This window comes from Populus euphratica, unplaced genomic scaffold, assembly GCF_000495115.2.
Source record: "Populus euphratica unplaced genomic scaffold, PopEup_1.0 scaffold347.1, whole genome shotgun sequence".
Taxonomy (NCBI): Eukaryota; Viridiplantae; Streptophyta; class Magnoliopsida; order Malpighiales; family Salicaceae; genus Populus; species Populus euphratica.
Genome location: NW_011500236.1, coordinates 111,235 through 126,324, shown reverse-complemented (window position 1 = coordinate 126,324; position 15,090 = coordinate 111,235). Strand labels below are relative to the sequence as shown.

Below are 15,090 nucleotides of genomic sequence, written 5' to 3'. Positions count from 1 at the left end.
GATGGGAATACATCCGCATTTATCATAAAAAAATAAACTCCCATGAAATATGATACACTTAAATTATAATTGATAATTTTTTTAATATCATTAAATCTATCTTATTAAATGCTTTTTATTAATGGTATCATAGTCAAACTCCAATATTCATCTATAACGTTTTTTAGTTTTTTTCAATCTCGTTTATTTTTTTCTTATCATGATTTGTGTAGTTGATTTTACAATTCCTTGAAAATATTGCGTTTCTAATACCAACAAAATTGCATACTGTGTTTTTCAATCACAACATGTACAAATTATACTGTTTTGATAGCTTGAAAAAGAAGTGCTTAATATATCTTCTTCTAATTGTATTTTTTTATATGGTAAATCATATAAACAAACAAATATACAGACTTTTAATTGCTTATAAAGCTTTCAATTACCTTTTAATCTTAAAATTTCAACTTTTTACCAAACATTTTTAAATCCCAGCACATAAATCCTACAATGTTTGGTTTCTAATTTGTTATTAAAAAATTACTAGCCATTAAACTTTTCATTCGGTGATTTTTCCACCCTTAAGTGATGATTGGAAGACGAATATCCTTTTCCTTTTCTTTGATTATCACTTGTGTTTAAATTTCTTATTATATTCCTCTTCTCTGTTTTTTTTTTTTAATTTAATAGATGTTAATTTTCACACATGAGAATTGTTGTTGGCATGCTTTATCAACAAAACTTTTCCCAAAAAAAGAAAGGAAAAACCACGGTTATAGATTTAAGAAGCCAAGTAAATTAACCCGGGCTTAAGCAACCCAACTTAAAATTAATATAAATTAAAAAATTAATTTAAACAATGTTTGAGAATGTAATATTAATTATTTTTTAAAATACTTTTCACTTTAAAATATATTAAAATAATATATTTTTTTATTTTATTAAATTTATTTTTAATATTCACTATCAAATCAATCAAAAAATATAAAAAATATTAATTTTGTAAGAAGTGTCATGTCAAATATTTAAAAGGTGGTTATAATTGTTTTTTAAAGTTTTTTTTTTTATAAATATATTTAAATAATATTTTTTATTTTTAAAAAATTATTTTTAATATGAACATATTAAAATATTAAAAAAAAATTTAAAAAATAAAAAAAATTATTTTTTTTTAAATTTTTTTAAAACATGAAAAAACCTAAAAACCTAAAGTGAGTTCTAGAACAGGGGACCAAACTCACGATCATAAAAGATAAAGACAGAAGAATCTCACATGTAGAGTTGTGAGCTTTGCGATTTATGCCTTCCTTTTTCAGCACTTCTTTAAATAATTTTAAAACACACTTATTTATTATTTATATAAATAAATTAATAACACATACTTATAAAAAAAAGAAAGACAATCAGGTACAGCTCATGCACACCCTATTTCCACCTGCTCCACCATCCATTCACCACCACCGTAGCCGACGGGGACCCATGAAATCTGTAAGGGGGACCCAAGACCACATAGGTCCCACTAATGGTGTCTGACACGTGGCAATATTCTTGCGATTGGATGGATGGATGCTTATGCTCCCAACCCCCCTCTTTCTCCTTTGTCTTTTCAGAAGGGAGGTGGGGGGGTGAACGTATAAGGGCAAAACTAACAAAAGTCCCCAACTCTTAAGGAAAATATCAATTAAGTTTCTAATTTATGTTTTATCTCAATTAGGTCCTCAATGAATTCCCAATCACCCCCATCCTTAATTTTTCTCCATACAAAATCAAAGAATTCTGCAAGATCCTCGTGTTTAATAACATGGAGCTTATACAGCAGACCTAATTATACAAGGAAACACAAAGCTCTTATGCTCTTATGTTTTAACATAACATGGCGTGAAAGATTTCAGCAAATTTATAATTTTTTTGGGGCTAAATTTAACGATTCCAATTTCAATTGAGAATTTGTTTACCATTAAGGGTTTAATCAAGATAAAAAAAGTTGAAAACAGAGAGTGTGCTTGTTCATGCAGCCACCAGCGTGGTTGGGCACACGAACAGGCCCTTAATTGATATTAACTTCATAAACGGGGACTTGTTTTCAGGTTTGTCCAAAAAAAGAATGAAAGAGAAAGTGAAAGTGTAAGGAGGCGCAAGGAAAAGGAGGGAACTTGATGCATGGGCAATTGACAGACAACTGACAACACAACACAACGGAACAATTGAAAAGGAAAGGAAAGCAAGAAAGACACATTTTTTAATAGTTGAAGAAAGAAGCGAACAAAGAAAGAAGCTGATGTTTTTAGAGAGATAAAAAGAGGTGAAGTGTCCATTGTAGCAGCAGCAGAGGATCTGGAGGATCGACAGGACAAGATACAACCTTTTTTTGTATGTTTTGCTCCTTCGAGATAAAAAGTTCTGGGTTTTGTTTTTTAGAGAGAAAGAGGGAGATTCATCATCGTGTTGCTTAAATGCTTGGACGATGCTTGGATTGATTTTCTTGTATGTTTCAGGTGACTTTATGATTTCTTTTAGTGCCTGTTTCTCTCTCTGTGCGCTTGTGTAATTTGGTTATTTCCATTTTCTTTTGATTTTTCTCGCTCTTTTTTCTTTTGATGCTCTGAAAGATTACGGCTTTTTCTTTTTTGCTGGCCTTTTATGTTCAATTACCTCGATGATGATATTGGAATTGAGTAGGTTCATTAACCTTTTGTGGGATAGCCAGAATTTTTTTTTCCATGTAATAATTCATGTTTAGTTTCAATTCATTTTGGTAAACCTAATGCATGATGTTTTGAAAGATTATGGCTTTTTATTTTTTTCCTGGCATTTTGTGTCCATTTACCTTAATGATGATGGGGTCGTGAACCTTTTCTGGGATAGCAAAAATGTTTTTTTCTATTTGATAATTTTATGTTTAGTTTCAATTCATTGTGGTAAACCAATGGATGAATTTAGATTATTAATTTTAATTTTGAGATGCTATGAAATGCTTGAAGTGGAGGAATCTTGTGGTTCTATCGTTTAAATATGATAAACTGCATCTTATTTTCAGAACCAGAATAGCAAATGGTGCTCCTTCGTCACTTATTAGATATTGAAGACAGTGAAAGGTACTAATCTTGTTACCAAATCCTCCTTTTGTTGAACCCATAACCTTCTTCTTCCTCCTTGTTTTTACACTTCAGAATATCCTTTTGCACATACAAAAAATCATAATTTGTCCTCCATAATTATGATGATGATGAAAATTTCCTGACTTTTACTATCATACCCCAGTATTGACAAGAAGGCCTTATCAAATGGAGAAGTCTACATTGGTATTTTCAAGGGAACACTTCCTCATGGTAAGGGTAAATATATATGGTGTGATGGAACAGTCTACAAGGGTGACTGGGAAGAAGGTAAAATGACTGGGAAAGGACAGATACTTTGGTCTTCAGGAGCAAAATATGAAGGTGATTTCTCTGGCGGTTACCTTCATGGAATTGGCACCTTGATAGGACATGATGGGTCCGAATACAGAGGGGCCTGGAGAATGAATGCACGGCATGGGCTTGGAAGGAAACAATATTCTAATTTAGATGTTTATGAGGGTTCTTGGAAGGAAGGGATGCGTGAAGGCTGTGGTAAGTACTCTTGGAATAATGGAAATACATACATGGGGAATTGGAAAGGTGGAAAAATATGTGGCAGGGGGGTTATGAAATGGGAAAACGGTGATCTTTTTGATGGCTTTTGGATAAATGGTCTTAGACATGGATCTGGAGTTTATAGGTTTGCAGACGGGGGATACTACTTTGGAATGTGGAGTATGGGACTTAAGGATGGAAAAGGGACATTTTACTCAGCTGGAACCAAGCATCCATCTCTAAGGAGGTGGTGCAGCTCCTTAGGCTGTTATGAAAGTGGAAGAAATTTGTTGTCTCATAGTTCATCTTTAAATTCAGAGAAAACCAGGGTTCTTATACCAAATGACATGCGCAGTCTATCTGAGAGAATGTCAATCAATGGAATCTTTAAAGATTCTGGCCGATTCTCACTAGGAACTGTCTCACTAGATGAAAATTCAAGCCGTTGTAGCCTTGGCAGTGAATTTATATGCCGTGAACCATCATGTATGCTGTCCCAAACCTCTGATGAGGGTCAAAGAGGTGTGCAGGATAACTGTACAGTAGTTTATGAGAGGGAATACATGCAGGGAGTTTTGAAAAATGAGAAAGTTAAAAATACCGAACCATCCCGCAAAACTAAACAGAGAAACAAATTTGATGTGAAAGTAACAAAAAGGAAGTCATATGTGGACATTTTCCAAGGCCATTGGAGTTATTATCTAATGCTTAGTTTGCAACTTGGTATAAGGTAAATGGATAGACATTGAAGTCTACCTTCCTGCTTTTCCTGCTTTATCCGTTTTTCCCCTTATTCTTGTTTGATTCTGGTGTAGGTTTTCTGCTTTCAAATTGTTCATCTTTTCTTACCCAAATAGTAGTTCTTATGAAAGTGTTATTGGTGTTCACAATTCCATCTTGTTTGGTTACAATACCAATCTTTAAGCCCTTTTGTCAAACATGTTATGATAATGCTTATTGTATTTGTACCTTATCTTTATTCTCATATGTGCTACTGAAAACTAGCAAAATCTGATGGGCTATTGGGATTTGGAATATCTGAGCATTTGATCCCAACTGATCACCCTACCCAAGCAAGGTTACAACCATTTGGGGTTTCTACCATAGAAAACTCTTATTATTAGTTAAAAAATCCTTGTACTTGTTAGCTTGTAGAAAATGTTGATTTGGCTGCCACTATCATAACATGTTTGACAACATGTGAAGTTTTCTTTCTCTCTCTCTGTTTTGTTTTGTTATATGTGTGTGTGTTTTTTTCTTTCTTGAGATGGACCATATGTGAAGTTATTTTTGGTATGATCTCTTTGAGAGCATCTTCAACTATTAAAATCTAAGTTACTGAGGAATCAGACATTTATTGTTTTTTTATTTTATTCCATCTTATGCTATAAGTTTGCACCTGTAGGAAGTTGATCATCCTAGTTTAAGTGGACCAAATTGGTATTTTAATGGTTCGGTTTTTCACCAGGTTAATAGCTCTTTCAGGCATGTGCAAGTTTATTTTATTTCATTAACATATTCTTGGACATTAGCACACTTGCAAAATATCTGATCTTAAGTTCACAGGTACACTGTTGGCAAGATTACACCAGTGCCTATGCGTGGAGCTCGAGATTCTGATTTTGGAGATCGAGCTAGAATAAGGATGTATTTCCCCAGAAAGGGTTCCCAGTTTACACCTCCACACTATTCTATTGATTTCTATTGGAAAGACTACTGCCCTATGGTCTTCAGGTATTTATTGTCAGATGTTTGCTTAACTCACGAAAAGAGACATTACAAGCAGCACACATTTTAAATATTTGAAAAATGAGAATAGTGCTGTAGATTTTTAATCTATCCCAAGTGACTTCCAGCTGTAAACTGGGGATATTTTGTGCTCTGTTTTTTCCCAGCTGAAATGATATCATATAACTGTCATTAACAACAGAAGTAGCTCTTAATAGAGCAGAAAGCTATGGCTGAGTTCAAATAGGCTGCTTCTCTGATTATTAGAAAGAAGTGGATGCTGTGATTTTTTTCTCATGATCTTCTGTTTGCATTTTCAAGCAGATATATTATGTCAATGCCTGTAGGAACATAAAACCTAGATCTTGTAAGGCCTCCTTGAATTTTGCTGGAAGTCACCTGCCATTAGGCCTTTGAGGCTATTGATCATATTTGATGAGTGTTGTGTTTTGAATGAGAAGTGTGTAAATTTGGAGAGATCTTATAACTTTCAGCACTGTTCTATTCTCATAGGCAGCTGAATGCCCTTTTCAATGAAGTACAAGGCTTGAACAGGTTTCATCTTGGATGTGTTGGTATTCACTGGTTGAGGATTCTTTGTTTTCCTTTTCTTTTTTTACTCTGATCTCCTTGTTAAACTAAACAAATGTTGACTTTGCCACGGGTTGGCAAGATATTTATGACTATTTGTTGCTTATGGTGGATTGCTGGTCTCCAGGCATTCTAAAACCTAAAACAAGGACTTTTTCCTATGTGACATTTATTTTAAGGGAGACTATAAGAATTTAGGACTTCTAGCATGAAATTAACAATCCTATGTATCAGAAACTGTTATGCAAGGGAGTGGCATGGAATGCAATAATTTCCTTGTTATTTCACTTTCCCGCTTGCTTTACTCTCAAATGCAGACATCAGCATTTGATCTTCTCTCAGTATGAGTCTGTCTGCTACTTATTGAAGCCTTTATGTCGAGAAGGTTTCTCTTCTTTTTGCTAATTGCAGTTTTTCCAATCATATTTTCTCTATGATGGTTATTGTAGTGCATTTTTAAACTTGTATGAGTAGGTCTGTTAAGGTAAATTAAAATAACCGCCCAGAGGATTTCCATTTTAGACTTTTTATCAAACATGAAATTATAATCTTCACATATATATTAATTTAAGCTTGAATTTGAAGAAGAGAGCTTGATATTCAATACTTTTACTTATGTTAGACATCTCAATTTTTGTGGGATTGTTATTTCAGGAATTTAAGGGAGATGTTTAAGCTCGATGCAGCTGAGTACATGATGTCCATCTGTGGTGATGATGGTCTAACGGAGCTTCCTTCCTCTGGAAAAAGCGGCAGTATCTTCTTTCTTTCACATGATGATAGATTTGTGATTAAGACATTAAAAAAGTTCGAACTGAAGGTTTGAATCCAGATAAACATTCATTCTGACTATAATCTGATTCTTAGCATACTCAAAATTCCTAGTCTTTCTTTGGCAACTTGTCTATTTAAATCTAAAATCCATGAAACTATACTGTTTCATGACATGGCCTTAGGTATCTTATTGCTATTATTTTAGTAGGATTGAATATTTGTATGCTTCTCTTTTTGTTTTGTTTTTTGTTTCCTTTTAAATTTTTTGTTTCATAATGGATCTGTAGATCCTTTATAGTTGAGGTTTTAAATTGATTGTTCACATTGAAACCCACCTGGGAAATGGAGATTCCAAACAAATCCTATTTGATTCTGCGGGAACTTTCAAGCAATTGTCACTGGTATTTGTCGTGCCTTTGAAGGAAAATCCTTCTGCTAGATAAGTGTCATAAATCATGCTTTAAAAGGGTTTAAAATATGGAATAAAGCATGAAATATCCAGTTAGATTTTGAGATTTTATTCACAATCATGCTTAAAGATTTTTCTTGTGTAGATGCCACTCATTTCAGCACGATTCTTAAACTTTTTTTTTTTTAATCTCTTTCTTGGGGTTGGAAGTTGAAATGTGGAGGTTGGCTATCAACTTTGTTTGATATTTACTTTAATGAAGTTTGGTTCTCAAGGTTTTTCCCTTTGTAGTCTTTCTAAATTGGAATGAGAGGTCTTTGTGCAGATGGTGAAGATAATGTTATGACCATCTTAGTTAGAAGTCCATTTGTCAAAGAAACCCAACTGCATGGAGTGGCTTGTAGTTATTGAGGGCCTGAAGAGGGTATCTTCTCTTTGTGGCAGCATAATAGAAATAGAGAGGAAAATGAATGATGGAGCTGAAGATGCTTTCATGGTGTTGATTCATATACTGGATAATTCATATGGCTTTGATCCAATTAGATGTGAGGTTTTTCAGAGGATTAGGTGCACATGACTGTTGTTGCTTCTCACCACGTGCTTTCTTCTATTGGAGAGTAGAGTCCAGTATCCTATTGAAGCTAAGAGTTTTTCACATGGATAAGCAACAAGTTCAAAATGGACTCCACTAGTAAATAAATGCATTTGTGCAAATAACAGCGATGTAAGCTAGAAAAGAAGATAGGAAAGCTTAGTATGTTTATGTTTTACTATCAATAGTTTCACCATTAGAGAGTTATATATGGTTTTGTTTTCAGATGTTATGATATAAGGGGAGAACAAAAGGGATACTGCATGAAAAATCTTGAAAAATAATTATCCGAATAATTAATGACAAAGGGTCCTTGTCTAGTCAAGTTCATCATTGCAAGTGTTGCATTTGCATTGGCCTAAAGTTTCATATTGTGCATTTATCACTGGGTTAGGTTTATGTGCGTGTTCTTTGATATTTTATTGAGTTATTTGCTATGGGCTAGTCTAGTGTGTGTTTCCAATGAGTTAAATTTATTAAAGGCAAAAGGTAGCAGATAATAAAAGCCTTGAGTCGTGTCTCTGATGGACAGTAATTTCCGCCTATCTGGATTGGAAGAACTTCCTCTTGCCCATAGGTGTCATAATATTAGGAGGCTTAGGTTGCCATGTGCTAGCAATATTAATTTTGCCTTAAAAATTTCGTGCAAACCCATATTCTTCTAAACAGAATTAAAGAAAAGAGAGCAAGATTTGTGAGGAAGAGAAGATAGTAAAAAAATAAAAAATAAAAATTCAAAGCACAATTAATATTGTCAACACATGGAAGAGTAATATCAACACACCAATGGACATGAGAAAATTTCCTCCGACCTGAATATGAGGAAACTATTGTTTGTCTATAATTACTTGTGAGGGAGAAATCGTTGGGTAGACTTGCCAACTTTCCTGTAGACCAGGCTTGGAAAGGCATAGGACGTGGATGGATTCATACATCATCATGTAGGGTCTATTCACTTTCTATACATGTACAGGTCACTATTGCATTGTTTATAGGTAGTTGATTGATTGCGCAACAACTTCTTCTTCTTAGGACTTCTATTTTGAAAACGATTTAGTGTGCACCCTAAGCTATTATTTTAGTCACATAAGGTTCTTGGTGGTAAACAATGCTAATCAAAATTTTTATCTTCATCATAAACTGCTTGTTTATTATCCTCAATATCGAGCTTGAAGAGGTCAGTTGTGTATATTTCATAAACATATCTTTGTCTATAGATAAATACTTTGACAAAACATTGGAACTTGCTTGATGACAAAACATTGCATATAAAAATGGGATACGTTTCGCAGATATATCTCAACAAAACTAAAGGCTCATGTAGAAAGTATGATTCTATTCTCTTTAAAAAATGGTCCACATAGCAATAGTTGCAATGTAAATATCTTGGAGAAAAAAAAATGCTTAATTGACACAGGGAGTTGCACTTTAACCATTTCATCCAAAGTACTTCACTAGGCTAATTTAATAATGTTGAAAGTTTTGCTTACAAAGTCAGGTTTGGTTCTAAAGGATCTCAGAATCGTAAACTATAAAATACTAGGACACTGGCGGTTATGAAAATAGAGGTCCTAACTGAATGTACTCTCTAGGTGTTTTTCTGAAATGGCAAATTGTAATTTTCTCTTAATCAACATAGCATTGCAAATAAGTGTATGTTCTTCTTTGTCTGTGCAGACCCTTCTAAAGATGCTTCCAGAATATTACGATCATGTAGGGAAGCATGAAAATACTCTCATCACAAAAATTTTTGGGGTCCACCGAATAACATTGAGAGGTGGGAAAAAGGTATCTGCAGCTTTCATACGCCTGTATATTACTTTCTTCCATTCATGTCACTTGTGTTTAGTGAGGGTTTTGGGTTTCCTATTCTTTATAGGTACGCTTTGTAGTCATGGGAAATATGTTTTGCACAGAATTAAGAATTCATGATCGCTATGACCTGAAGGGGTCAACTCAAGGGAGATACACAGATAAAGACAAGGTTGGAGAAAATACCACATTAAAAGATCTTGATCTAGCATATGAGTTTCATATGGATAAGTTGTTGCGTGAATCTCTTTTCAAGTAAGTTCTTTTGATTTTCTATTATCCATATGCAACCTGTAACGGTCTAATGGTATCACACCCAATGGTAGATATCAAAGGATCTAGTTTATGCTCTGTTGTATGCATAGAATAAGATAACAATATCCTGTAGTGGCTGAGGTTTAGTAACTACTCAATTGATGAGGTTGTTTTGTTAATTAATCAGTGGCTTTTTGTTTACTAACACAACTGTTCATGACATCATTTGTATTCTTATCTCTACCTTTGGATTAAGATGTTGCACTATGTGAACTCTTCGTTGTTAAATTTGCTTTCCTTTTCCATTGATTGTTCAATACAGTGCAATCATTTGCTTTTGCTTTGTTTTTTGTCCTTTCACCTGCAGAACTAATTTTTTTCTTTAAAATATTTTCATAAAAAGGACAAAAACAAGTTACTGGAAAAATAAGATTGGTTAATGTAAAGAATGTTTGCGGGAAAAAAACCCCCTTAAAATCTACATTATTCTCCTCATCTTTCATGTGTAGATTTTGAAATATTTGAGCTGCATAATTGAATGTCAGAAAGTGTTGTCGAATCTACACTATTTGGACATTAAACTCCATTACATTATGGCACACTTTTTTTATCAGACACAAAGATGTCCTTGTGTCTCCTAGTTAATGACATAATTGCTACAAATATCACTGGAAGTCATTGAAAAGCATTTCTTGCCTTGAAAGATAGATGTTCAGAGTCAAGCATCCACAACACTGCTTTTTGTTCTTGCCTTTCTCGACATTGATTTGTTTACTGTAGGATTTTGTAGTGTACCCAGACAAAGCACCAAATATGGGGAACAGCATGATCCCAACTGCAACCTAAGTGGAAGGATATTCCCCAACACAATCTTTCTTTTTCACCGAGTCAATCGCTATATTTAGATTGAGATAAAAATGGAAGAAGTATGCTTCTTCATGTATTCATTTTTTGTGGCATTCTTATCATGAAGTTCGGTGATTTTGTGTGAATATTAGTTCTCTTCAGAAAATGTTTGTTTGTACTACAGGTTGTATCTCTTTCAGAATGAATCCATAAGAATATCATTCTTGAGTAGTTATTGATTGTCTGATCAAGTCTCCTACCTTCTAATTGTTTGTAGAAATACTTTCCTCCTGTGCAGGCAACTCTCTTTGGACTGCAGTTTTTTAGAATCTCAACAGATAATTGATTATAGTCTTCTATTGGGAATACATTTTAGAGCGCCTGAACAGTTGAGAGCCATCTTAGAACCACCTGCTACAATGCTGAATCATGCTACTTTGGCTACTTCTGATGGTGGGTATCCTCCCAACACAAACATCTTTTTTTAGTTAGGTACCTAACTGAATTTTAAGTTCTAATCACCTCTTGATTTTTTCAGTAGTTTCTAATGGTTCATTTAAGAGTTAAATTGTGCAGTGAGTATCAGATGTCCTTTGCTAGATGTATTTCTGAATTCATGATAACTTTAACTGTACAGTTTCACCATAATAAAGTAAAAAACGGAGTCATCTGCAGCATATGTTGGGGAAAGTATTGGGAAGGCTCCAACAAAGTTTATGCAAGATGGTTTAGGGATCTGTAATATCTAGAAAGTGAGGATGAGAAAAACGATCTTGACATGAATTCTTAAGTTTATGCTTTGATTCTTACACTGAAACTCGTTCAGAGAGGAGTTGATATTGCTAAAGTTTTGAGGTTATACTTTTTGAAGGGTGACATGGCTCAAAACTTGCTGGGTTATATTTTGTAGTTAAGCTGCTTTGATTAGTGGTGGCAAAAATGCTTCCAGTAAACCAAGCTGATGGCAATTAGTTTGGAAAAGCAAGCATGAGTGTTCAGACTGGGATAATAGGTCCGTCTGTAAGTGAGAAATTTCACAAGGGTTACCGTGGTTAGCCAGACCTTCATACTCTTGTTGACTCCCTCTACATGGATTGGAAAGTGAACTTTTAGTGGTGTCTTTAGGGATGGTGAATTTAGGTATGCCTTCTAAAAATGCTCTATCAGATAAATATATCAGTTCCAGTTAAACAATTCATGTAGTCTTGGTGTGTATCCTTTATATCATTTTAAATTAGATTAGGGCTATCTGGTAGTTTCAAGATTTGAAATCGAGTAACAACAATTTCATGCCAACATCACTGTGGCAACAAACTATGCATATCCTAGTTAGGTGGAATGTCACCTATCTTCTTTCTTACAGTATCTGTGCATGTGGTCATGTTTATTCAGTATATGGCACCTCATTTTTGCATCCACCAGGTATAAACTCACAAGGGCCACTCGTGATTCCTCCGAAAGGTCTTCTCCTAGTAACCCATGAACCTAGCTCAGTAAGCACTACACCAGGACCTCACAGCAGAGGAGATACATTGAAAGCAAATTCTCTTGGTGAGAAGGAGGTGGATCTCTTGCTGCCTGGCACTGGAAGGTACCTTTTATTATTACAACTTTTTAATGCCACTAGAAGGAGGTTTTCTGATGCTAAGGGTGACAATTGCTAATACCAACTGGCCGAATGTGCCTGGTATCATGAAGGGGATCCTATAAGTCAATATCCATATAGAATCTAATATAACCAGGACCAACATGCAAAAATCCTGTGAGAATTTGCCAAACATATTTGGCTGGGAAATCCCAGTGTTAGATATTATCACACCATATATAAATAATTAACTTGAAAGTTAAGCTGAAATTTGAAGTCATTTTCAGCAAAAGAATGAGGTTGGACTGCTGATTTATGCTCATAAAACATATTTTTGTTGAGCAGCCCCCCTTTTTATTTCTATCAGTTCATGCCAAACAGTATTTGAACTACTCTGATTCTGAAGTTGGACTGCTGATATTTGGTTTCACCATTTAACTCTGCATATGGTTCCTCCTTCCTCCCTTTCTCAAACCCACATTCTTAAACCTTGACCAGTTTGGCTTGTCTTTCAAATCACCAGTGTCAACTTTCTTTGATATGGTCCCCAACCCCTAGGAACGAATCCAAGGAAGCCCTTGTAGATCTATTTAAACTCCTGTAAATTTATATTCTAGGGATCTCAGCATGAAAATTTCAGCCTTGCTTCGAATATTACGTTTCCAGATGCTGTGAGTTGCTACATTCACTTACATATCAAACAGTAGTTAAGGTAACTGTTGATCAACTGCCATATATGATTAGGTTGCGGGTGCAGCTTGGAGTGAACATGCCAGCACAGGCTAGCCACAAGCTTATGCAGGACGAGGTTGATTCTGCAGAGATTGAACTTTTCGAGGTTTATGATGTTGTTCTCTACATGGGCATAATTGATATACTACAGGAATACAAAGTGAAAAAGAAAGTTGAGCATGCATGCAAATCATTAAAATTTGACCCTCAGTCGATTTCTATTGTTGAGCCCAAATTTTACGCAAAACGTTTTATCAATTTCTTGCACAAAGTTTTCCCTCAGCAACCATGAAATTGCCAAGAGCTTGGTCTCGCATTCCTCCTGTTTATTAATTACCATATATCTTCTGGCAAAGGTTTCCCTTTCCTATTTTATTTATTTACTCTTTTTTATGCACTTATTTCGGTGAATGCTTGCTTCATTGAAGAAATCATTTATTTGTTAAGTTATGCTGGTAGGAGCGCACAAAATTAAGCTAGAATTTCTTTTTCCTTTTGTTCACTGCTTCTACCACTGGCAGCATATTTGTTTCTTTGTTTTTCACAAATAAATTGTTCGTTTGGCATCTGTGCACTCATTATTTTTTATCTGTGAAGAAAAAATTAATATCTATTTCTTTATCACACAATAAAGGAAAATCCAAAGAATTTCATGTTGGTAATTTGTTTTCATTTCTTTCCTGTAACACAGACAATCGGACTAATGCAATTGAAGATTTAAAATTTCGTGTTTCATGCAGACCACTGGTTAAGTTATCTCCCGGTCATTTTCTTTGACTTCCATGGACCAGGCTGCACAGAGCTGCAATCTTTCAATTAAATGGCATTAAGTTACAATTTGGCCTCGTGGATACGGTACAGCTTCTCTGATTCATTAAGCAACACATATATGCCTAATAGACTAACATTTTCTATCCCAAGATCAAATCTAACAACGTATATGCAATCAATAAAGCAATCGTGAAAAAGCTTGCATGAATGTCTAAAGTTCAAATGATAAGTTTAGAGTGCTGAAATTTAGGAATGGCAATAGAAACTTGATGATAGACAGAACCAAGATGCATGATAGTCGATACACCTCTTCTTCTTCTCCCCCTCCTCTTCTTTTCTCATTTTTTCACGAGGAATGTTGCACTCCACCAACTCAAGACTTGGACTAGAAGGTTTACGAGTAGGAGACACTGAGGAACTCCTAATTCTTTGCCTCTTATAACACCTTAGAGTGGAAGAGAATGACTTTTACGACGTCTTGGAGTAAGAGAACGGCTCGTGTGCCAGCGAGGAGAAATGGAGCTACATCTCTAATGATACAGAAACATGATTAGTGAGCAAAAATCGCAGAATGCATGTCACTAATGTGCAAAGCTGTCATGGGTCCCTTCCTCCATCTAAGACAACAAACATAGAAGCATATACAGTTACCTCTTACTCCATCTTTTATCACATGAAGAAGCTACTATCACGACCGAGCAATGAGAAAGGACACCCATCAGCACTCATCACCTGCTCGCTTCCCACCCAATACAACGGGAAGAAACCAAGTTTTTGGAAAGATCACGTGAATCCTATGGCGCGCCCTAACAGCAATCCATATGATTTTACTCAAATGATTATATTTGATCTCTCTCTCCTGGAAGAAGGATGAGTGTGGTAGAATATTAAAAACAGTAATGTAAAGTTAAAAATTTAAAAACAAGAAGATTAAGAGAAAGTTATAATTTTTTTAAGTGTTTTTCTCCAAGTTTTTTGAGCTATTCTCTTTCTTTTGTGTTGTTTTATAATGTTGAATTACAAGTTTTATTTTATAGGCATGAAGTCTTAGATAATTAAGGAGTTAAACTAATCCAAGTAAATCCTAATTTGAATATGAATTATATTATCCTAATTTGAATATGAATTACATTCTGTTGACTAAACCGGTCGGTCAATTCAACTTATTCCAGCAGATTATCCAGTTTTTAATCGGTAGACCAACTACTCTGTTTTTTAGAATTAAAATCTGATATACTTTCAACACCCCTCTTTAAACTTGCTTTATTCATAACCCCTAACATATTTTCCGTCTTGATAAAAATATTATATTTATATGGCTTTGTGAATATATTGACAACTTGGTCTTGTGTCTTCACATCTTGATTTTAACTTTTTTGTTTGCAATGCAATCTCGTAAGTA

The 15,090-nt window shown here is 34.6% G+C and overlaps 1 protein-coding gene and 1 long non-coding RNA gene across 6 annotated transcripts; one reads left to right on the top strand and one right to left on the bottom strand.

The window, feature by feature from the left end:
- Window positions 1-2,376: 2,376 nt before the first annotated feature.
- Window positions 2,377-13,483, top strand: LOC105112510 (phosphatidylinositol 4-phosphate 5-kinase 7-like). Of its 5 annotated transcripts, none has more exons than XM_011008232.1 (10): window positions 2,377-2,463; window positions 3,017-3,074; window positions 3,241-4,323; window positions 5,160-5,327; window positions 6,567-6,732; window positions 9,365-9,475; window positions 9,567-9,754; window positions 10,878-11,053; window positions 12,023-12,191; window positions 12,930-13,483. In XM_011008232.1, the coding sequence occupies exons 2-10, from the start codon at window positions 3,031-3,033 to the stop codon at window positions 13,207-13,209; spliced, it is 2,385 nt and encodes a 794-aa protein (XP_011006534.1). In that variant the 5' UTR covers window positions 2,377-2,463; window positions 3,017-3,030; the 3' UTR covers window positions 13,210-13,483. The 5 variants fall into 5 exon arrangements, with proteins under 5 accessions (XP_011006534.1, XP_011006535.1, XP_011006533.1 ...); XM_011008233.1 differs by having other exon boundaries at window positions 2,389-2,474; window positions 10,899-11,053; XM_011008231.1 differs by having other exon boundaries at window positions 2,389-2,474.
- A 322-nt stretch (window positions 13,484-13,805) lies between these two features.
- Window positions 13,806-14,619, bottom strand: LOC105112509 (uncharacterized). The gene is made up of 2 exons (XR_839766.1): window positions 14,340-14,619; window positions 13,806-14,218 (listed from the first exon to the last, which is right to left on the bottom strand). It is a non-coding gene; the product is annotated as an uncharacterized LOC105112509 (long non-coding RNA).
- Window positions 14,620-15,090: the final 471 nt, after the last annotated feature.